Source organism: Nannospalax galili, unplaced genomic scaffold, assembly GCF_000622305.1.
Source record: "Nannospalax galili isolate Female #2095 unplaced genomic scaffold, S.galili_v1.0 scaffold606, whole genome shotgun sequence".
Lineage (NCBI taxonomy): Eukaryota > Metazoa > Chordata > Mammalia > Rodentia > Spalacidae > Nannospalax > Nannospalax galili.
This window is the reverse complement of record NW_008355477.1, coordinates 1597987-1623377: the sequence shown is the minus strand read 5'-3', so window position 1 is coordinate 1623377 and position 25391 is coordinate 1597987. Positions and strand designations below refer to the sequence as shown.

At 39.5% G+C, this 25391-nt stretch overlaps 1 protein-coding gene across 5 annotated transcripts in view; it reads left to right on the top strand.

Annotated features, from left to right (window-relative positions):
- The window catches only part of Frmpd4 (FERM and PDZ domain containing 4), a 990592-nt gene that overhangs the window by 946092 nt on the left and 19109 nt on the right, over positions 1–25391 (top strand). For all 5 annotated transcript variants that reach the window (XM_017803120.1, XM_029555999.1, XM_017803119.2 and 2 more), the window contains exons 7-12: positions 2798–2905; positions 6862–6993; positions 8978–9097; positions 16144–16280; positions 20478–20604; positions 24957–25046. In XM_017803120.1, the coding sequence (XP_017658609.1) occupies positions 2798–2905; positions 6862–6993; positions 8978–9097; positions 16144–16280; positions 20478–20604; positions 24957–25046 (714 nt within the window). The remainder of the gene's footprint in view (positions 1–2797; positions 2906–6861; positions 6994–8977; positions 9098–16143; positions 16281–20477; positions 20605–24956; positions 25047–25391) is intronic.

Below are 25391 nucleotides of genomic sequence, written 5' to 3'. Positions count from 1 at the left end.
ATGCCTTGAAATGTCAAAGAAGTTAAAACAAGTAGCAGATTTTGTATATAAATCTAGAACTGAGGAATGATTCTCCAGGTATCTGTAAATAGGTCTTCATGGAAAGGATGGCTACAGAGCACTTAACTGACCTTCAAAATGGATAATGTAGACATCAAAAGAATATATAACTTTCAATGCTTTCCCAAAGATAGTATAATTATTTAGATTTTAGGGAACATTTATCTAGGACACTAAAAGCTTTTGGAAATGCCAGGTTTTGTTTTGTTACTGAGGTTGATTGGCTTCTATTGGTTTTGTTTAAATTCACAAGAACAGAACTACATCTATGATGTGTTTGCTCAGGGTCACAAATTTTGTCTTCAAGTTGACTCTGGATCTGGATTGGAAGCAGTAGAGAGCCACTTCCTGGGCAAGGCACCCTGGAGTTTTCTCATTACCTTCTCAATCTAGGGTTGCCCTACCTGGAGGCCAAGCAGTTGACATACTTGTTAGTCTCTAGCTCCTGTGATGAAATACCAGACCTAAATCAGATAAGGGAGGAATCTGTCAAAATATTGAGACACTTGTTGAAACTAAAACCTGAAAGCTGTCACTGTGTTGTTGCACTGTGGACATTTTGCACTTTCCTGTGACCTTGATCTATTATACTCACCACAATGTACCGCCATAACTCTAGGCACACAGTTGCCATTATTCACCCATTCGTAAGGCTGTCCCAGTGTAGGAGAGCAAGATTCTAGGCATGGAAAAATAAATACATCACATCAAAAAGTCATCTAAAAATTACCTTTTCATTCCATACCCTCCTAGCATGTGACTGGGCAGCTGTGGCGAGAATAAAATTCTAGAATCTGCTAGAACAGTTTCAATTCAGCCCTTCATAACATGACCCATGTTAAGCATTATGGAGAGGCAATGGTCTCCTGTAGCCTCTGTAGCCTTTGCAGCCTTGCACCAGTCCTGTAGGTGTAAGGTCTTCAGTCGTAGGTCTACTCTTTGGCCTGTGTGACCTCATTCTTTCTAACCTGCTCTTCTTGGTCACAAAGTGCCATTTCTTTTGAACTTTGAGCCAGGGTTATTCAGTGAATCGGGCCACAAGAAGATCAAAAGGGAAGGCTATGTCAATAGAATGGAAGAAGAAGAAATTGAAAGAAAGAAATGTCCGGTGAATATCGGGAAACCTGTTAACAAGATATAACAAACTTGTATTTACTCAAATTATAAGAGACTCTCAAACATCTGTGCAGCTGGTCTTTGATTCCTCCTTCTACAATCCAGGGGACAGATGTTTTTTCTACTGCTGGGTTCTTTACAATCCCTAAGACTGTGTGACCAAATATGTGTGAGTAACACAGTTAACTTCAGGAACTTGTGCACCTCACACAAATGTATCTCCTTCTCTCTCTCATCATCTCTTATGGATTTCCAATTAAAGGAAACATTCTGAGGAATTCATTTCTTAACTTCACTCTTGCTCATATTTTAAGTTGGCAGCACTTTTGGAATTATGCCTAGATTAAGATACTGTGACCTTAGTAAATTTATTGCTTTACTTCTCCTTTTGCTGTAATGTTGGGAATGGAACCCAGAGTCTTCCCACGTGCCAGACAAATGCTCTACCACTAAGCTAAAAACTTCAACTCTCTGCTTTTCTCTTTTAATACACTAGCTCACCTCCTTATATTTTCTCTTTGAGTTGAGAAAAATTCCTAAATGGGCTACAAGTGTTTCAAAAAATAGCTTCACAGTTGAGCACCTCCATTCTTGTGACTCATTGTCATGGACACTGCCAGGGACCAACAGTACCATGTCACAAAAACATCATGGATGGTCCTCATTTTGTTCATTTAATCCTGTTCTGCAAAAGTTAATATTAGTGGTTCCAAACACAGATGCTTGATTACAAAAAGAATATGTTTGTAATAATGCTTTCCATTGGGGAATCCTGTTTTGTAAAAACCAGATCTGATTTTTCTGATGGGAAAAGTATGTTTTGTTGGAGTTAGGTGAGTTACTTGTAGCTAGAAAGCAGTATTGCTAATGAAAACCTTAGTTCAGTCACCACCAAAGGGATACCTGGTTGCCATCTGAGAATTTGATGGGGTGTGGTGTGTGTGTATGTGTGTGTGTGTGTGTGTGTGTGTGTGTGTGTGTGTGTGTGTAGTGATAAGGGAATATTGTAGACCAGAAGGCAGAACGTCCACAATGACTGTAAGAGCCAGAGGACCAGGACACCTGCTGTTAGTGTCTTCTAGACTTGACAGGGATGCATCACCCTTGAAATCACAACAAAATAATAACATTGCCTAAGCAAGACCTACATGATGATAACAGGACTCAAGATGCCATTGGGCGTGGGGGAAATTTCAAAAGGCCCTACCTCTAGATGAAGAGATACAAACAATCAATGGCTGCTGAGAGGGAAAATCAGTTTTCTCCAGGGACATGCCCCCCCATAGGTTATCCAATCCCATGTGGCCAACCCAAAACACAAGCATATGTAAGCAACACTAAACAGACTCAGTAGGTTATACATATGTGTGTGCGTGTGTGCGTGTGTGTGTGTGTGTGTGTGTGTGTGTGTGCGCGTGTGCGCGCGCTCCTACGTTTAACCATAATGAATTTAGAAGAAGAGGTCATGAACTTGAGCGGGACTGTGGGGACACTGGAGAAGTTGGAGAGGGGAGAGGGGAAGGTGAAAATAATGTAAATACAGTATTCGTGTGTTCAAGTCTCAAAGCAATTGTAATTTGACTGACCTGCACAACCACTCTGCTTTTCTGTTGTTAAATAGGAAACTGTTAAGGACAACTCACTTCTTTTCATGCCAAATGTTTTGAAAGTCTATTTGGAAAATGGGCAGACCAAATCCTTCCGCTTTGACTGCAGCACCTCCATCAAGGTAAGATGACATACAAAACTTTGGGCCTGGACTTAACCAGGCTCAGAGTGAAAGGCTGAACTATCCCTTTGTTTTTCAGTTCTGTTGGTTGTTTCCATAGAAGGCCATGTACAAATATGTAAAATCGAGCCAAAACAAAATACCTAAACTAAGGAGGTTTTCTTCTTTTTATCCTTATTGGTGTTATAAAACAATATAATACGCTATCAGTGAAAAAACACCAGGACTAGCCATTTTAATGCAATAGCAGATTAATTAAAATAGCATGACTGTCACCAAGAAGGTTTGGCACCCTGCCCAAAGCCAGCAGGATTTCTCAGCATTGTCAACCACCTAGAAGATTAAGATGTTAACTGTTAATTGAATATCTGTCACTTTGGTGCCCAGCAAAAACAAGGGGTAGAATAATGTCAAACTAAAATTTACTTTGAATTGTTGCAACCAATTTCACAGTAATGATACTTCATAAGAAGTCAGAAGTGAGGCATGCTTCTCAGGAGGAGGGGGGAAGGAACAGGCATCATGCAATCCCATGATTTCAGAGACACAGGTGAATTTTACATAATAGGTATGGTAGCAAGGCATATGGGTCACCCCCCCATGCTTTCTTCCTGGAAAAGAAAAGTGCATATTCTCTTTTTTTATTGAACAAAAGTATGTTCAGAAATTGATTGTTCCCTAATGCTTCATCAGCCTAAAATAGGCTTTCTTCAAATGGCACAGTAAAAAAGATTTTATGGAGGTAAAAATGTACCTAGTGATGATCTGTACCATAATCTATCAAGAGAATATTAAGACTGTGTTTAAAATGTCTATCAATAGTCAACCACTAATTCTCAGTGTTTGAAAGTACTCAGTGCAGATCTCACCTGTGCAAGTGTTTCTGCAAAAGCCACTTGCTGTGCACTCTCATTGTCATGATACCAGCAAGAGGCTGTGTTTGAATCACCTTAAATATGTAGTGATTCTGTAGGCAAGAGAGAAGACAATATTAGTAGATGGATGTAGAAGCATTAAGTCATCTTTAATTATCCAGATAAAATATTAACTCCCTTTATGTAATATCACTAATTTTAAATGGTAATGACTAAGTCCTTTTTCTTTTTTTCCTATTCACTACCAGTTTATGACGAGATGATATTTAATTGCATTATTAATCAAGTAATCCAGGGGTCAGATAACTCTTCCTGGAAAGAACAAGAGAATAAGCATTTCATGCTTTGAAGGCCATCTGATGTCTCTTGGAATGTTTACTTTTTGTTGCATCAACCAGGAAAGCAGCCATGGAGAGGTACAGTTGTGAGGTCCTCAAACCACCTTCAGGGTGAATACTTTACTTGAAGAACTCCCAGGATTCAGTCATTTGTTACCATCACATTATAGTTTATTACAGCGAAGGAATACAGGTTAAACTCTGAAAAGGGAGGAAGCATATAAGCAAAAACTGGGAGAAGTCCCATGAACAGCTTCTAGTGTCCCCTCCCCATGGACACCTATAAGCAGGGCTTTCTTCTTCCAGAAATGATATGCAAAATTATGCACAGAATATTGCCAACCAAGAAAACTGTCCCGAGTCTTGATGCTCAGAGCTGTTGGGAGTTGGTCCTGTAGACACAGATGACAAATTCCATGGCGTCCTTAGTATCTGACCCCTCAAGTGGTCAACTTGAAATTGCATGGCCTTAGACCCCTTGCATGAAGCCACTGTTAGCATAGACTGTCTGCTATAGTCCAGAGCCTCAGCTAAAACATAATGACTCCTGTCAGGCAGGCCATTCCAAGAACTGAGAGATTCCTTCCCAAAAGTAGGAGTGAAGAGCCACATCTTTCTTTAGGTAAGGATAATCCTTTACTGCACAGACACTGTGTGAGCAAATGAGCACAAGCACTTGGATCAATGGGCCATGGTTTGAAGACCCCAGAACCAAAGCATAAAGGTATATTATTGCAAATCTCTCTGTCCTTATGGATTTACTGTGTGTCACCAATGGCTCAGCTCCTTACTGTTAGACCCCTCTACCTCACTTGAAGACATGGGTTAAGACTTGAAAGCATTTCTTACCAGAAACCAATCCAAATTTAAGAAAGTTCTGTTATGAATTCCCTCCAGCCTCTTTAGTACAGAAACCCACACTAGACTGAGTTTGAGTTCCCGAAGGACTACAGGTGACAAGGGGAAGACAAGGAGCAATGCAAGAGTTCACCTCAAATTCAAGTTATCTTATCTTCTACCTAACAGATTTGTTATCACAATAGACACTGGTTGGTAGGCATAAAATAGAAACCATGGCATTATGAAAGTAAGATGATACTGTTTAATAAAATTTGCCAAAATTCTTGTTACAGAGTTACAATAGGAAAAAAAAAAACAACCCACCACTATCATTTCCCACTGTCCTCCCTAGTGGTTACTAAGAATGCTTCACAAGTCCAGGCTACCATACAGAGGCTGGGTTGCTTTTTTTTTCCTGCCCTTGCACAGAAAATTATAAAGCAGGGAATCTTTTTTTTATAACATTAAACAGAATCAAAGAATTTTTGTTGAATGAGTTTTCTTTCTGGGGGGGTGAGGTAGGTGGGCACGTATGTGAATTTTTTCATAGAGTAAAGAAATGACAAAGCGCAATAGAAGAATTAAATAATAGAAAAGTCAGGTAAAAGAAGAAAACTTTTCACGTAGGAAATTTGTTCTACCTTAGCACTACTGAGATTTTGGAACAGAAAATCCTTTGCTAGGACTTTCCTGTGAATCGTAAGATACTTACCAGCATCCCAGTTCTCTACCAACTTGGTACCAGGGACATCCTCTTCCCTGTGACAACCAAAAATTGCTTCCAGAAATTCCCAAAAATTGCTGAAGGGTAACATTTTCTCCAATTAAGAAGCACTGTTCCACAGGATTTTTAACATCAGACTATAAATTATATTGAAGAGAGATCATGTACTAGTTTTCAAATCTGAGTACAGGAAAGGCTGAGGAGATTAGTTTTGCCCTGTAGTACATTTATTTGTGTATGCAACACCTTCCTGGTTATAAATCTTTAATCTTATAAAAGTTTACTGACATAGCTTGCTCATTTCTCCTTCCCTGGGGATGTAAAATAAACATATATTGTTGTTATGGTGATCTAATTCTGTGTAATGTGGTGGTATAATAAATGCTTCCTATGTATGAACTTATTTACTACTTATATCCATTACAAAGCAGGCATTATTATCACCCCCTGTTTACAGATATGGAAAGTAAGATATTAGAGGTTGTGTTACATGCCAGAGCTGTACAGTTAATAAGCAGGAGAGCTGGTATTACAAACCAAACTATCTAAAAAGCTTCCCACTCTGCTGTTTTGAAAGTGGGCTAGAGGCCCACACACTATTTCCAGGCAGGGATAAATAGTGGATATTTCAAGCCTTACAGACCACTACTCAGCTCTCTTTGGGCAATGCAAGAAAGTAGCAATAGGCAATAAAGAGATAGGCTGATCATGTTGCAATAAAACTTTATTTGCAAAAGCTAGTTGGTTAGATTTTGCATACAGGTCATATTTTGTTAATACCTGGCATAGAGCACATTCAGAGCTCACTTTCATAGCTGGTTTAATTGTTGCTTCATTTAGAGGAAAGGAAACTAACATTCCATCTGTTGAAAAATCATCTAATTTAGAGTGCCACATAATAGGCAAGCTCCTCCTCCAGCTATTTACCTTGCTACCTCTATGATTTGAACTCTATCTGAAGTTTGGTGATGGCAGAGAACAGAAAGTGCCAAGCAAAGGAAAGCCTCGTTTCTGTACTTTTTGATTCTTTACAGCATTACATTTCAGAGTCAATGAAAGTGGGCAATTTCAGAGTATAAAACCTACATAAATGTATCAATTTCTGGTCGTGGTAGACTCCAAAAAGTAAAGGAGACAGTGATGATTTTGATCTCTTCGTGTCATTGCTTGCTCTGTAAGGATGTCATCTTAACCCTGCAAGAGAAGCTCTCCATCAAAGGCATTGAACACTTCTCCCTCATGCTGGAGCAGAGAACCGAAGGGGCCGGAACTAAGCTGCTCTTGCTTCATGAACAGGAGACACTCACTCAGGTCTGTGAAGTAACCCCCAAAATAATGCTGTTGGTGAAAGCAGAGTCTGTGGTGTCCCAGAACACCTCCCCTCTAGTCCTTTCTGTGTGGCTACTAAACTCCCCAGGTCCTCGCTGAAGGAACCACTACCTTTATAATGCACTTGGCACCTCAAGGTGGAATGATCCACTTTTATCAGTCTTTCATAGACTTTCAGCTGATCTGCCAGATTTGTCATTCAAAGGCTCAGCAGCTACTCAGTGGGAATGTTCACTATAGAGTGATATTTTATATTATTACAATAGCTTCCTTACCTGTTTTCATCTGTGCTCTCTTCAAATCATTAAAAAGGAATTGTTTCTGAGATTGCATAAATTAAGTCAATGGCCTCTATGTGGTTTTCAGTTCTGGATCCATACTTATGACTCTTTTGGGGAGCCTGCATCACTACCCTAGTCCTGTTTACTGTGACTATGTGATCTACTCATGTATCCCAATTCCTCCTTCCCAAGATTCTACCCCCATCTGTTCTCTTGGGAAACAAGCATCCAATATACAAGACCTTCACCTGTCTTGTAGTGCCACACTAGCTGAGTCTTGGTTGAGTGTCTAAGAGTCCATAAACTCCTCTTGCATAGGAGAATCCAATGATGAGTAACTAGAAAGGGGGCATGGGGGGACATCAGGAGCTGAGGCAGCAAGATATCCCCAGATCAGCGGAATGACAGTAAACACTGTCACAATAAAGTACTTCCTACTTGGTGCATAATTGAAAGTTGGTATTCCATATACCAGGTCCCTCAAATAATCCCATGTCTCTTGATGCACTCCAACTGCATGTAATGAATTACAAAGTCATCATTTGTGTTTATTTCTATTCTTGCATCTAAGCCTGACCTATGGCTTCTGTCAGGTTTAAATCTATCTAGACATATTTAAAGTCACTTGCAAAATAATCTGTGCCAAAGTACTATTGGAAATGGATGAATAATTGTATACATTCCAAGGGAATCACCACTGATATGCAGAATCCCTCAGAGGAAAGCCCAGAGTGTATCCAAGTACCTTCAGAAGCAAAATGTTAGCCAAAGATTTGAATAGATGTGGTTACTTGGGAGATCTTGGGAAATTCTATGAGAAGAATGGAGAATGGAAATGGGGAAAGTTACAAAAGAAATCTCATCAAGCCAGTAGTCACTGTGTCCCCTGGTGCGTGATTCTACTAGCAAATTCTGAGTGACAGTGTAGAACACTTGTCAGGGTACAATACCTGGTGTATGCTGGGGAAGCAGTTTTCTGCCAGTGTATACCCTGTCACTGCTGTTGGGCTGTGCCTGAAGCCACATAAAACTCCTTAGTCTGTCACATGACATGGTCATAGGTTTTTGCAGTAAATAATTTTTAGCCTGTGACAGTAAGTGACAAGGTGTGGTGGCCAGACCACCAGTTACTGAGTATAGCATAAGCCCCACTAATTCCCAATTATTTCCCTTCTAAATCTCTGCCTACTGTGTAGGCCTTATGGGAAAGCCTTAGGCCGATTCAGGTGAACAAAGATTCTTTCAATGTTTCTTCTGAGGCTATATAACCAAAATTTGAGAAAACTGATTAAATATCTGGAAACAAAGCATCTATATACCTTCAAATCTAGTGCAGTGCAGTTATTACAAATTCAGAGCAGGATAACAATTGGTAGAATGCAATTGTATGTATAAGGCCTTCTATTCTTTGCTGAGATGATTTCTCCTTTCCCTTGCCAGCCTCTCCTTGTAGCATTTCTTTAGTATGTTCCTTACATACAAACTCTTGCATCTGCTTCTGGAGACCTCAGCCTTACTCAAAGACCGATTTGAAGCTTTCAGGGAATGAGTTTACCTAGGATAAATACTAAAAGAACTTCCACAGCTTCTCCCATTAATGGTGAAAGAAAGTAGACTTTGCATCTGTGTCTCTCAGCCAGTTTTCAGCAATGATGGGCATTTATGTGATATGTCTCCCTTTTCAGGTGACACAGAGGCCCTGCTCCCATAAAATGAGGTGTCTTTTCCGAATCAGCTTTGTCCCAAAAGATCCAATTGACCTGTTAAGGAGAGATCCAGTTGCTTTTGAGTATCTGTATGTTCAGGTATGTGAAAACTTTGGGATGTTTTGTGTGAACGTTGTGGTATACACTAATATTGGGTTTTTTTCCTTCTCTCTTTAGAAGAGTTGTCTAAACCCTCCACTCAGCTTCACCAATTGTTAACATTTATAACACTGACTTTATTTTTAGTGTGGGTATGTGTTCCTTGTCTCCTTCATCATAGAAAGTCACACAAGAAACATTTCTCCACAAACCACATGAAAGTTAGTTATCAGGATCATGCATATTTACTCTTAAATATGTCATGCATTTTCTAATAACAAGGACATTTTATTATATAAACATTGTTCAATTTAAAAAATCAAGAAAAAGGGCATCGACACTTTTCCCTCATCTCACCTGTAATCCATATCCAAATGATGCCTGTCTTCCCCCAAGGACCTTTACATCCCATGTTTCCTAGAATGGAATTCACTGTAGGATTCAGTTTTGCATATAGTTCTCTAGGCACTTTGGTTTCCTTGAGTCGGTGACATTCCTGATCCTTCTTTGACTTTCACAACATTGACAAAGTTGAGGAGTACCAATAAGAATTACGAGAAATCTGTACATCACCCCAGCACATGCACTTACGTGTGCAGAGACACACACATATACACATAATTATAAATAAAATAAATATTTAAAAATTGAAAAAAAGAAATTTGTCCATTTGAGTTTCTCTGGAATCTTCCCATGCTTGGATTAACATTATACATTTTGTGAAGAGCCTGAGGCACATGATGCCAGTTTAGTCCCATCCTTGTGAAGCTAACTTTGACTCATGGGTGATAACTTTCCAAAAATTAATACATCTTTTATGATGAATAATAAATTTATGGAGAGTCATTCTGCAACTCTTTCATCATGCTCTACCTCATCAAACTCTTACCCATGAATTTAAGTATTAATTGATGATTCTAAATTGAATCTGTTGTTATCATGATGGTTTAAAATGGAATGTCTAATTCCATTATGTCTTCTTCACTGATCAATTGGCATACTATAAGAGTTTTCCCTTCCCCAGTTATTTATTTATTGATCCATTAGTCCTTTGCTATTTGGATTGCTCTGAGATATTGTGATAATGATTATCATGGAATTAATTTTCAGATGATAAATCTCTAAGAAACATGTATCTTCTTTCGATCGCCTATATTATAGTTGATTCTGGGGTATAATTTCCTCAGAAATAAAACTTCCAGGCATGACTGTCTGGCAGAGTTTATCCTAAAGGGAATTTGTGGATAGATGTTTGGATCTTTATTGATGGATAAATTTATGTAATTCAATATTTAGAAGATAATCCTATATTTTTCTATAACGCCACACTTATGCTCTCACTTAATTTTCCAAAGTAATCAGATTAAACGTTAAGAATCTGTTTACTTGATGTTTAGTACCTAACAAAATACCTACCCAAAGAGTCTGTAAACTTGTGTTTGACCCTCATACACACAAAAAAAAGAGAAAAAATTAAAATGAAGCCAAAGAAATTAGTTACAAGGTGAAGGAGAACTGAAGAAGGGATAGGTGTTGCAAGTAAGGAATAGTGATATAAATTAGCAATGTCCTCTAGAGATCAGAAATGAAATCAGAAGAAAAAACTCAGAATAATAGATCATGTTCATGAAGATACCCTGCATCTTCAAAATAAGTCAAATCATATAGTATATATACCCTATTTGTCAAATTAAAAAAATAAACACACACACACACACACACACACACACACACACATATTGCATTTTCCATCCCAAACAGTGAGATTGTCATGTTCTGGCTTTTCTTGGTTCTAAATTTTGATCACATGCACTCCTTACTTGGCACCGATGGCCTCTGCTCCCTAACAGGCCAGGAAACTCAGCCAACTATGACTGCATGGAACAAAGAATGTAATTCTCAGCTGGTCTGTTACTGTACTTTCCCCATAATCCTGCTAAGAAACAACATGGAGCTGGGTCACATCATTTACTACAATTATTGCTTCGATAGTTGCAAATAGACAGTAGCATATATGTACTGGTTGTTCGCTATAATTACATTTTCATCCTGCTAACAGGATGATGCTTTCAAAACATTTGACTTCTGTCAAAACATCATAACAAGTGCATTGCATTTGTAAAAGCACAACATGGCTGTGCTTGTCTTGTGGAAGGGAGACAAGGACTAAATCCAATTCCGATTATGTTCTAAGGTTTATCGGCTCAAATCTAAAGCATGGAGAGTGTTCTTATTCAAAAGATACATCTTTTGTGCCAGGGGACTCGCCTCAACCTAAGAAAACCTATCTGGAGAACTTGCCTGGCAGAAAAAGACTGATAATATTTCTGTTTTCCCACCTTAGCTGTTGCATGGGCAGTGGATTACCTCTTCAAGGAATAGCCAGCAGGGGAGATGGAGAGCCATATACGGTGGGCAAGGGACACTAAAATAAAGCCACTATTGTCTTATATATTCTCCACAGAGACTAGAAAATGAAATTTCCCCTGTCTCTTTCTCTATTTTGAAATGCCTATATCTCAGAACATGTGGTGTGTCTAAAATAACCCATCTGTCTAATAGAAGTCACCAGGTCTACAAATGGTGCCATGTTGACTTTAGGATACCACAAGGATACAATGAAATTGCCTAGAGAACAGAAGACTTAAGTGGAAGCAATACATATCACTTTACAAAACCCAAATCAATTTAGCTTAGCAGGCTTCTAATGATGACACAGTCACCATTGACCAGACAAAACACGATGATGGAAACAGATTTCAATAGTGATATCTATTCATCTCCCAGACATTAATGGACCGTGATGTCTTTTAAAGATTTGAGCACATATATTAACATCAAACTCTAATAATCCAGATTGTTCTAATTCGTAATTCTAATTGGTTATTCTGACTTATTCCTGTCCACTCTCTATGCAGAGAAAGGTTGTTTATACCAATCAGCAAACAGGCTATGAACTGCTGGCCTCCAAAATCTTTGCAAACATATTACTAGTATTGGTTTCTTCTTAAACATATATATTAATTATAAATTAACTTTTTTGGTCTTTTTTTGAGACAGAGTCTCCCTGTATGGCATGGAACTCACTATGTAGACCAGGCTGGCCACAGTCTCACAGAGGCCTGCCTACCTTTGCTTCCTGAGAGCTGGGATTAAAGGTGTGTGCTACCACACCTGGCTTATAAATTAACTTTTCATAGGCCTACAGTGAGGTCTGTTAAGACCTCTACTTAGCAAAATAGTAACTACTATTTATTTGTAAGACTTATGTAATGTATTTGAATAGGAAAAACATGATTAATGCTATATATATATGTAAATATATATGTAATTCAGATTTCACACTAATTTTCCAGTCTTAACTAATTATATAATTAAATGACTAATTGCCTTGTCAAAAATTTACCCAGAAGTCTAGTTATATTCAAGGTGCAACAGGGATGGAGGAAAAACAGTTCTAGCTACTGCCATTAGGAAAAGTAACAATAATGACTCATGTTTTTATCTCCTATTCTATTTTATGAAATACTCCTAGAGCTATTATGTGAACCTTGCAAGTTAGTTAGCTCTCAAGTCATTCTTAAGAGCTCCTCCATTTTTCAGATAAGAAAACAAACACTGAAGAAAAATGAAATGTCATGGCTAAGGTTATCTGGACTTTTATCTCTAAATTCTATAGGAAAAACTTCTGTTTTAAACCCTTATACAATAGCAGGTTTCAAGAAAATCATTTGGAAAATGACTTCTCACAAAACAGATTCTGAGACTGGGTAGATAGCTCAGCCCACAAAAAGCATGAGAGCATTAGCCTGATTCCTAGAACCCATGTTAACAAAAAATTGGCTGTAGCAGCATATGTGTGCAATCTCAATACTGGAGACAGATACAGGTAGATCCCTGAGGCTTGTTGGCCAGTCAACCTAGCCTACTTGATGAGTTCTAGGTCAATGAGAGACCCTGTCTCACAAAACTGGATGGAACAACATACAGGGTTATCCTCGAACCTACACACATACACACAGACACACATATATATATATATGTGTACATACACACACACACACACACACACACACACACACACACACCAGCTTCTCTACTTGGCCAGTACTAAGGGTCTTTCTCACCCCAGTCTCTCAGAGGACTATATAAAATGACCGTATCTAGGCTGTTAATTCCTTAGAAGCCAGATGGACAACCTTGAGCACTTAAGTATGATTGGCAAAACGAAAATGAACAAAACAACAAAACAACAAAATAAAGCAGCAGCCTGGAATTGTTTTCAGTAGTTGCCCCAACTCACACCAAGCTAGGTTCTGCTTCATGACAGACCCATTTCCAGTAAGAGGTGCTGTGTGATAAGGCAGCGATACGATTGTACAAGGAAACCACAGTGGAAAATACATAGGAGAAAGAGTGGAATTCTTTTAGCAATGAAGCATTGGGATGAGAACTATGCATCCATTGCATGTAGGTATTAGTATGCAATGGGTACATAATGCATGTGGAAGCCGTACGGCAGTATATGATGCTATTGCCATAAATCAATGGATGAGGTGATTACAGTTGTGCATATCTTTGGAAGAGGAAATAGGTTTCCATTTGAAATCTACTTCAGACAAGGCAAAGAACACAGAAGTGGAACTGAAGGGAAGGCTCAGTGGTTAAGAGCACTGGCTGCTCTTGCAGAGGACCTGGATTTGATTATCTCTGGAAACAGTTCTAGGCTGTCATTTTGGTTTGTTCAATTTAGTTTTACCAATCATATACTTATGATATTCCATCTTGGTTCCACAGATTAACAGTCTATATAAAGTCATTTTATACAGTCTTCTGAGAGACTGGGGTGAGGGAGTGCCAAGCACAGAATCCGATGGCTTTTTTGTATTTGTGTTAGCACCCACATGGCAGCTAACAACGATCCGGCACCCTCTCCTGACCTCCTCCAGCACGGCACAAGATGGGTGCACCTACCTACACGCAGGCAATACACTCATATACATAAAAGAAATAATAAATAAATAAATAAAAGCAAACTTTTTAAAAAGAATACAAGCCGGGCTTGGTGGCACACACCTTTAATCCCAGCATTTAAGAGGCAGAAGCAGATGGATCTCTGTGAGATCAAGGATAGCCTGGTCTACATAGTGAGTTCCACGCAGGTTGGGGCTAGGGAGACCCTGTCAAAAAAAAAAAAGACAAAAAAATACAAAAGCATACAGGAGAGACGTTACCTATATTTTCTAAGCCTAGAGCTCAGTTTCTTAATACAAAAATCAGCCAGCAAATCTACAGAATCTGCTTATGCAGTGCTGTGCTTCCCATCCACACTTAGCCCTCAGCTTTGCTGCTAAACAGAGTCAAAATCCCTACCCTAAGTCCCGTCTCTAAGGCCATATAAGACCCTAACACTTTTCAGCATATGCTCGGCTACTCTGTTTGATTGAGCTGGGGTCTGGCTATTTTTCCCAGGCTGGTCTTAAATTTGTAGTCCTCCTACCTCAGTCTTACAAGTACTTGGGACTGTAGGGTGAACCACCATGCCTACCTTTCAGCCAGTCTTTAATTTGATCCTAACCACAAACTATGTGAAATGAACGAACTAATGCCAAGGAATGTGGATTAACTCCCACACAATTAGACATCTGATATAGTAGGGAAGCCACCATTGAAATACATGGAAGGTTTTAACAGTGACCCTTTACAGTATGCACCAATCCCCTGTGATTAAACGTGTTCATAATATCTAATCTCAGGTTGCTTTAGTAAGGTGGTTCTTATGAACCCTGAAGGGGTTTGGTGAGGTGGTTCCTAAGAACCTCAAGGGGCAGATGAGTAAACTGAGGGCAAGAGTTCATATACACAGTAAAGTTTCATGCATGACAGTCATTGAACATAAGTTCAAAGATGCTGTGCCCATTCACCTTTCAAATTCTGCCTGCCTGAAGCTGTGTTTCATTATCAGAAAGAGGAAGAAGAGGAAGAGTTTGGGCACAACAGTAATTAGCTTATAAGCATGGTTATAAGACAAGCAAGGCAGGCTTGTCATCCCAGCTACTCAGAATTCTGATGCAATAAATCAGAAGTTCAAGGCCAGCCTAGACAAGTTAGTGAGACCCTTCTCAAAACAAAATGTAAGGAATAAAAGGGCTGAGGTTGGGGCTGGAGAGATTGCTCAGGGGTTAAGAGCACTGACTGCTTTTGCAGAGAACCATGGTTCAGTTCCCAGCATCCACATGGAAGCTAAAAACTGTCCCTAACTCCAGGGATCCGACACCGCCTTCTGGCCTCCGTGGGCATTGTACACACATGATGCACTTACATGGAAGTAAAACACTCATACACATAAAATAAAAGTAAATAAATAAATATATGTAAACTTTTAAGGGCTGGGTATATAAGTCAGTGATAGTCTTTGGTGAGGATGTTTGGATGCTTCATTCAATCCCCAGTACCACACAAAACAATAATAAAATTAAGAGTAAATCAATACATAAATTGTGCTTACAGCTTGTCAAATACAGTTACATGGGCTTCAAATCGTTAATTCATTTAGTCATCCTCACAGTGAGTAGTTAGAAAGCACCGTTACTCCAGTTTAGAGAAAGGGAAACTGAGTCACCATTAAGTAAGGAACTTGTCAAAGGCCATGCCCTGTATGAAATGGTGAACAAGTTTCAAATCTAGGATTCCAATTCCTGCAGCCTGGCTGCAAACGCCGCATTTTGCTATCAGCACTTCTCACATAGAGCTACAGCACCTGTGTTTGGAAATTCCATCTCAAAATTCCTAATTATTTTTACAAAAAGCTAAATATTTAAATAACAGCTTGTCGATGAATGCTAAATGTTTTGTGTGGTCTCTGTGTTTGTGCATGCAATTAAATACTGACTCCGTTCCAAGCAGCATGGTGGAGATGTTTCCACATTTAGCCTCGGTGCCTTCGAAGTGAACGTTGAAACACTACGAAATGCATGTCACCTGCTCCTCTAAGGCAACGCAGGCCATTCTCTGACAAGCTGCGCCCTCTGCTGGTCTCTTCGCAGAGTTGTAACGATGTCGTTCAGGAGCGATTTGGGCCGGAGCTGAAATATGACATCGCCTTGCGGCTGGCCGCTTTACAAATGTACATTGCCACTGTTACCACCAAACAGACGCAGAAAATCTCCCTCAAATATATCGAGTAAGTGATGAAGCTTAGCGCCGTGATGCCGTGGTTTTGGTTTTTGGAGGTTTCTCTTGATTTCCAAACGTCATCTAGTTCATGGTAGACTATTTGTAAATGAGAGATAAAATGTACAAACAGTGGGTCTCTTGTGGTAGAGGAGATCCATTTTTCACGGAATCCACCTATAGGAAACTGTAGTTGAGGTGAAGGTCACTTTCTAAAAGAAGTGAAAGCCCAGAGTGGTGGCTTACACCTGGAATCCCAACTTCAAGAGTAGGTGTGCTGATGTGGGATTAACAGCCAACACCACATAGCAAGATTTGTCCCCCCAAACTTACCATGATACACAAGCAATCAGAAGGCCTGTACCTTCAGTTACTCAGGAGGCTGGGACAAAAGTTCCATGGCTATAGGAGTGAACTCAAGGCCAACTTGTACACCTTATCCAGACACTATCTCAGACTAGGAATGAAGGAAAAATTTAGTGTCAGTACATTTGAGACATTAACCTATTTAATTCTCACAGCATCCCTAAGATCAACAGGGCTTTAGCTTCAAAGATAGATTGGCAAACTGAGGCACAGGATCATTAATTTATTTGCCCAGGTCATAGAGCTGGGAGGGACGGGATTAAATCCCAGGCAGCGAGACTCCTCACCAGGCATTAGTTTGTGTGATAGTTGGACCTGTTACTGGCAATTTTTAGATATAAGCCTGAGATCTGGCAGCTGTAGGTAGGCTTAGGCACACATTGCCAAGATACCAATAAAAGTGACAAGTAATAGTAAAAAGAAGGGAAGGGAAATTTATTCAATGGGGGTGCATTGTGAAGAGGAACAAATAAATGGGTCTAGTGAACTCCAAGTATGCTTGGGATCCTGACATGAAATTTAGCTTTAAACAGAGGTCAAGAGATGTGCAGAGCTTTGCAGTCCTGGTCAAGGTATGGCCCCATCTATTACCGACTCCTTGTTGTCTAGTCTGTCCTGCAAGGTGGTCAGATAAATTGCAGGGACTATGTGCATTCTATTCTTAGGAAGTAAGTTCCTCCTCTGGTTGGCACTAGAGTTCAATATTGACTTTCTTACAGCACGAAATTCCTGGAGAAATTCCATTCTGGGAGTATCATTTGTCTCAAAAGTCTGGTAGCATGAAGGACAGGCACAAGAGTCTTTAGAAATTCTCCTCTCTGGCTGGAGAGATGGCTCAGCAGTTAAGAGCATTGGTTGTTCTTGCAAAAGACCCAGATTCAAATCCCAGCACCCACATGGCAGCTGACAACCATCCATAACTCCAGTTCCAGGGGATCTGACACCCTCTTCTGTCCTCTGTGGGTACTGCATGACATGGGTGCACTTACACACATGCAGGCAGCACACTCATATACATAAAGTAAAAATAAAAAATTTTAAAAAGAAATTCTCCTCTCTTGCCAGGGTGGTTGTAGAGGCACTTGCTTGAAGGTGTCTGTATAGCAGGAGACCATTTTTGTAGGGTCAAAATGCAGTATCAAAAGTAATGACACAAGCTGGGACACGTGGCTCATACCTGTAATTCCAGCACTCCGAGTCTGAGGGAATTTAAGGTGGGAGAATCACAAGTTTGAGCCTAGTCTGAGATACATAGCAAGACCTTTTCAAAAAAAAGTAATGTCGAGTCTGGAAAGATGGCTCAATGGATAAGAGCACTGGCTGCTCTTGCAGAGGACCTGGGTTTGGTTTCCAGCACCCATATGGTGGCTAACAATTGTAATTCCAGTTCCAGGGAATTGGACGCCATCTTCTGACCTCCATAGTCTTTGCATGGCACGGATGCACTTACGTAGATGCAGTCAATACACTCAGGCACATAAAATGTAAATAATAAATCAAATATTTTTTAAAAAGTAATGTCACAGTCAGGAAGCATGGATTCTTGGTTTCTGTTTAGTAAGGAGCTATAAAGTGGCAGGCTAGGATGTCACACAACAAATTTGGCTCTGTGAATCACATCTTGTTCCGAAACTATGACTGCCTTCTCTTGCTGAGTATGCTATTTCATCACTAGCATCCCACTTTGACAAAGAAAGATCCCCTTTTCTTAGAAAATAAATGGTTTGTATTGCCTCCAGCTGACAAATCTATTTAAGGGTCATCCTTTAAGAGGCAATGCTCTTACTCCCAGCAAGAGATTCACTAGCCTAAAGCAAGCACCTCTTCATCTCAGCAGCTCTTTATGCTAAGCAAAAGAACTCATGCTTTAAAGCTTATGGCCAGACTGAAACCATATATCAACATCATGTGAAAAGCCTTGAGTTTCTCCCCATTCCCACTCCAAGACATAGACAGTTAAATTACAGTCCCCATTTCAAGGTGTTTCCTAGGGGTGCTCATAAAGTACCATGATGCCACATTACCCAACCAGGGAGCTTTTATCAAGAGATTCATGTGCCTGAACTGGGGAAGACTTGAGCTTCAATTTGCTGACTTCATTGACACTGTTCTGTTAGTTCCCAGTTTACCCATTGATACCTAAATGATGACAAGTCTTCCCATGTAGTTTACTCTCCCAGATAGTACAACTTCTTCTCCCTTGGCACAAACACAGTCATTGTAGTCTGGGAGAGATTCTACTCATAAACTGGTCTCACATCAGCTGGACCCATTCATATGCTCATAGTAACTAAAGTTCTTAGGTACAGTTGAAACTGGGTGCCGTTTGAAAAGGTAGGCTACACAACCTCAGAAGATGTTCAAACAATTCAAATACATTTGGGGGACTTGGGGTATATCTCAGTCAGTCAAGCTTGACAACCTGATCCCCAGAACCCACGTTAAAAATGCCAGACATGATGGCATATGCTTGTAATATCAGCATTGAGGCAGAGACAGGTGGATCCCTGGGACTTAATGACAAATGCGCCTAGCCTAATTGGTGAGTACCAGGCCAGTGAGAGACTCTACATCTAACCCCAACAAAAAATGTGTTTCTGTTCTGCTGTTCACCGTCACTTTTTCACAAGTGGAACAATGTGCAGTCAAAAACATCTCAGCAATAACTAGCTTGACTAGAATTATTTCAGTCTGCAGCAATGTTGTCATAACTCATTTACCAAAAAATATTGATTGAGCATTTCATATAACATTTACATTAGATACTAGAAAACACTAATTTTCATAAATTGTAACCCTGACCATCAAGGAGTTTATAATATGGGTGAAAAGAACAACCACAAAGATTTGAAAAATAGTCATTTAAAAGAATGATACATGGTGGGGCTGTATCTCAGTCGAGAACATTTGCCTAGTGTGCATGAGGATCTGGGTTCTATTCCAAGCACCACATATACATATTCTCTCTCTCTCTCTCATTTCATATGCATGCATAGATGTTAAAAATATAATAAAATAGCATTCTTAGCAAAGATCACAAACAATTAAGGTGAGGGGCGAGGTGTGTTTTTTCCCTTCAGAGAAGACCTGAAGTTCTTCATAATTTTAACATACTACTTGAGCAAACAATCAATCAGAAAAAATAACCTAGAATTCAAACTATGGAACCTTGTGAGAAGAAGGTGGTTGTCTTTTCAGGGGAACCAGGCTCTTGAGAAAATTACAATAACCCAATCCTATATACTGGTCTCCCCCACCCCCATATATCTACACCTGTTTTTCTGTTAGTGCAAAGATACTTGAGAGACATGAATCATCTCCATCCCTCAACAAAAAAAAAATTGTCTAAAGGGAGTTAGACAAGAATTGACTGGGAAAGAAAGCTATGGGTTTCTAGAAAGCCAGCTACTGATAAAAGAGACAGAGGATTTGGCTTAGGGGTAAGAAGAAATTATATCCATCCTTCTAAGAGAAAGAAAGTGTGGGAAAACAAAGACATAAGAATGGAAATCAACAGAAAGATTCCAAAAAATTGGTATTGGAAGCATAGGTACAGGATGAACTTAAGAGACACAGAAAGGGGTTGAACAAAAATGTCTCTTTAATTTCCATTGGCCACCATTTAGCTTGTTAGCATTCTCTCTGTAGAATGAGGAATATGTTTCTTTTTAAATGCAAGCATATGTACTAATGATCAAATAGTGTATTTCCAGCATGTAAATTAAAAGTTGTCCACTGTCTTACCAAGAGTTCACTTGTTTCAACAAATATCAGTGTCATTTTGTCTTACATAACTTATCATCACAAGAATGGGGAATTAAAGCCATGCTTTTGATTGCAGGAAAGAATGGGGATTAGAGACTTTTCTTCCCTCTGCTGTGCTGCAAAGCATGAAAGAGAAAAACATCAAGAAAGCACTTTCACACCTTGTCAAAGCAAATCAAAACTTGGTACCACCGGGTAAAAAGGTATCACATTTGCATCTTAATAGAAAATAGATTTTAAGGAGAAAGGATTGCATGCATTTTTAAAAAATGTTTAAAATTAGCCCACGAATAACATACTTGGCACCGTATTTTTCAGAAGGCAGTAACACTGCAGAACTTTTTAAACTATTCACATATTTCTAAAGGTGATGAAAATTGCCTTATGGTTCTGGAAACCTATTTCTTTCTTACAAGTTTAAACTCCTTATTGTATGGGGTGGGTGGGTGGTGTGTTCATATGTCCACAAAGGAGAAGCTCTGAAGCCTGTGGTTAAAGGATCAAATTGCAAAATAATTCTCCATTTCCATCAAGTTCTTGCTTAAATCTGTAGCAGCTTATAAGGGGCCCTGCAGCTCAGGTACTGTATTTGTTAAATCATCGATTCTTTATTAGGACAGAATTAGCATTTGGTAAGAGACTGGTCCTTGTTGAGGCATAAGGGTGCTGTCCTGGGCATTTGGGGATATGTGGCAGCATCCTTGGTCTCTACTGACCAGACACCAATGTCACACCTCCCTTAATTACCACAAACAAAAACATGTCCAGACACTGCCAAGTAAGTGGTGGAGAACAAAATCACCCATAATGACAACCACTGAATTAAATCCTACTTTGGGCAAAAACCCAAAAGTTATTTCTGTCACTCATTATGAGTGTTAAAATCTTTGTATTTGTTTCAGTTTTCATTAAGTAGCACACAGACATACACAAAAGACTTTTAAAAACACATTGTTGGTGAGGAACTATTGGGAGCGGATCTCACTGCTGGGTAAGAGAGAGTTGATCTTCTCTAAGGGAGTGATGTTAGAGAGGCTGAACAGGCTCTAGTAGATGAATTCACACCGAGGGGCATCTAGGGACACAAACTTGACTTGATAGACTTTAATATATATGACAAAATACATGAAATCCTGTTCGTGGGCAGGCTATGAGAGGGGTACAGACAGGGAAGGGTAAGCTAAATATGATTAAGATGTATTATATAAAATCCACAAAAATTCAGTTAAAATATATTAATATATTGTTGGTCAGAAAAGAGTGTGGTCTATAAGTAATAAAAAGCAAAGATGTCTAGTAAGCAGAAAGGAGTCTTGAATCACTGAGGCTATAAAATGGGAAAGTGGTTTAATAGCCTGAGTACACGTTGCAGCTGAAATAGAATATCGAAACTTATGTGACCCAATACAAGTCATTGTCCATACGAATAGTTCTTTGGTCTTAAGTATCTGATTTTCAGTCACTATAATAAGACACACATACTTCCATTCTCTCCTTAACCCATAACATTTTTTAAACTTATAAAGTGGTTCACTCTATGCTTGGCCACATTTAACTCACTTCCCACTTTCAAGGGAGAATGTTTCCCATCCCTTCATGATGAGTACTGAGCTTTAGAAGAACAGCAAGATACCATGGATCAAGAGTTTTACGATTTGTAAATCATCCAGTGGAGTCTAGTCAGCCAATCTAGAGATCGTATGTAAGGCATACTCTCCCTCACCCAGTAGCAATCAGTCTCCAATAGTTCTCAGTCTAGTTCTGCTCATCTCCCATTTCTCTCCTCCCCTCTGGGCCCTTGTTTAATTGAGGTGGCATGAGTCCTGTGCTTGATGCCACCATTGTCACAAGTTCACATGTACAAGCTTCCAGTGACCTGAAAGCCTCTGCTTCCCCTCTTCTACAATGGTCTCTGAGCCACGGGTTGGTGAGGTTCAATATAAGAGTCCTATCCAAGGACACACGCTGTGCTTTCTCTTATTCTTTAAAACTGGCCAATTGTGGTCTTCTGTGTGCATCACACTCTGTTCATCTAGGTACAAATGCTTGACTGGATAGTACTTAGCATATATGTCAGAATACATGAGGTCCAGTGGGGGGGATGGGGGGCATGAATGGAGGAGGGGGATCTAAATTTGATTAAGAACTGTTGCATGAAATTACAATTGCTCAATAAAAAATTTAAAATTTATTAATGAATTTTAAAAAGTTTTCCAATTTGTAGAGCTGGGAAGATGGCCCAGGTGGTAAAGTCCTTACAGCACAAGCACTAGAACCTGAGTTCAGTACCCATAACACATGTGAAAATGCCGTGTGACAGGATATACACTTGTAATCCCAGCATGGGCAGGCAGTCACAGACACATTCCTGGACCTCAATGACCAGCAAGCCTAGCCTGTTTAGTGAGCTCCAGGCCAATGGGATACCATTGCAAATAAAAACAAGGTGGACAGTTCCTGAGAACTGACATCTGAGATAGAACTCTGTGCTCCATGCACACCCACCCACATTCACGTGCACCCTAAAACACACAGTGTGCACATATATATACACACAGACACAAATACACATAAAAGTATTTTATGATTTTTGCCTAAAGCTAATCTCTATTAACTAATGTCATTTGAATTTTTTGAAGCCTGGGCCACTGGTCTTATAATAATTTGGTAAATAATACTAATATTAGTCCATTCTGTTATGTATCATCTACCTATATCTATCTGTCATGTATCTCTCTACTTCTGTGATATGAAACCTAGTGTTTCCACCCAGGAGTGAGTGATTTGCTTTCAAATAGTTTTGTTCTTTTTAGTAATTATAAATGTTCTTTTTGTATAATGTATATTTTTGTTGAGGTTTTGTACATTTCATATAATAAATCTTAATCAAATTTATACCCCTCCCCCATCTATTCCCCCTTTAGCACCCCACACCCACCAAATTTCATGCATTCTGTTATATACACTAAGTCCTATCCAGTCAAGCATTGGTACCCAGTTGTCCCTTGATGCAAGTTCATCCACTGAAGTCTAGTCAGCCTATATAGGGTCACTCCCTTAAAGAACATCTACTCTCCCTCACCCAGCAGTAATCAGTTGCCAATAGTTCCTTTGCTAGGGTTGGGGCCTGTTGCCCATTTCCCTGGTTCTATGCTGGGTTTTTGTCTGATTGAGTCAGCATGGGTCTTGTGCATGCTGTCACCATTGTTGCAAGTTCACATGAGCGAGTCCCCCGAGGCCTGAACAACCTCTGTTTCCTTATCTTTATGCACCACCCTGGCTATTACAATGTGTCCCTGGATAGGACTCCTATATTAAACTTCGCCCACCCATGGCTCAAGGATCATTGTTTTATGTTTTTTGTGAGATGTAAGGTAATGAATGTTGCTAAATCGCAGTCACACCAAAGGCAATACTTCCAGTTATAGTTTACATGAGTGTTAGGAAATTGTGTATGATTGAAACAGAATTTTTCAGTCATTGTCACTTAATGGTGATCATCTACATTGTACTGGAAAAGTTTCCCCTTAATAAATATTCCTTGCACATTCAGCATGAAACAGGGACATATTTTAATCAAATACCTTTTTTAAAAATTGACGTGAGAACCAAAATTTTTATGTCTTTATAAAGATAAATTTATCAAGGTAAAATTTCATTTGTAATTCATCCATGAGACAGATTCTCAGATTTGAATTAACAATCAAGGACTTATATAGCAAGTTCAAACATTTGCACAGTGGTTGGAGTTCAGAAAGTTTACTTTCCTTGAAAATTTGAAAATAATGGAAGAAACTTGAGAGGGAAGATGTAAAAGCCTGTATAAAAGACTTTGCATCGATTCCAGGTGCATCTTGAAAACACCCCCACAAACTTATACAGTTGAGTCTCTGTGTCATGGGAGAATTTGAGTGCAATCCTCCTTCACCCTAATCACAGTTGAAAAGTATCACTCATCTATTGTAAACTCCCAAAGAGCAGACATTTCTAGGAGCAATATCTCACCTTGTTCTTACTTGCTGAGTAGCCTGAACCATGTATCTGTGCTCATGCAAATCCCCCCACCACATACACACATACACACACACACACACACACACACACACACACACACACACACACACACACACACACACCCTCATACAGAAAGAATAAGATTTGAATCTTGCTGTCACATTGCTGTCCATCACTGGGAAATTCTTCCTTCCTACTGTCTTCTCACACTCCATCTCCTCAGGAAAACAAAAGCATCTTTTTGGAGTAAGGGTGGAGCTCAGTGGATTGAGTACTGGTTTAGCATACACAAAGACCCAGGTTCCATCCCCAGCACTGGGCACTGAAGCACACACTTGTAATTCCAGCACTCCAGAGGTAAAGGCAGAAGGATGAGAGGTTCAAAATCATTCTCAGCTACATGGCAAGTTTGAGAACAGTCTGGGATACATGAGAGAATGTCTGAAAAAAAATGCTTCTTTCTAGTGTTCCCCTAGTTCTACGACTAAAATGGAATTCCACCTACTGGAGTCCACATTAAAGCTTTCTTTTCTCTCCTCAGCTCTCTGCACTGCAAGCCAAGGTTCACTATCTCAAGTTTCTCAGTGACCTACGATTGTATGGGGGTCGTGTATTCAAGGCAACGTTAGTGGTAATTTCATTTTCTTGCTTTCTCTCTGAAGCCACAGAGGCCTGCAAAATGTCATTGCTCCTTCAAATCAGATGGGAATCTTTTCTGGTCTTCATTCCTAACTGACTTTGGCACAGTCTGAAGACAGCTTGAGAAATGTTCAAACTAGATAATGTTCCTGTAGAATGCCCTACAAAAGGAAACATGAAGAAACAAGGGAATCAAAGAACTCTGACAATGATGGCTTTTCAGTCACCAAGCCAGGAAAAAACCCACAAGCCTCATTTCTAAAAGCTTCTGATGATTGTGAATATATTGTGTTATGATAGCATTTACTTTCTATGTTATTCATAATTTATGAGAGCC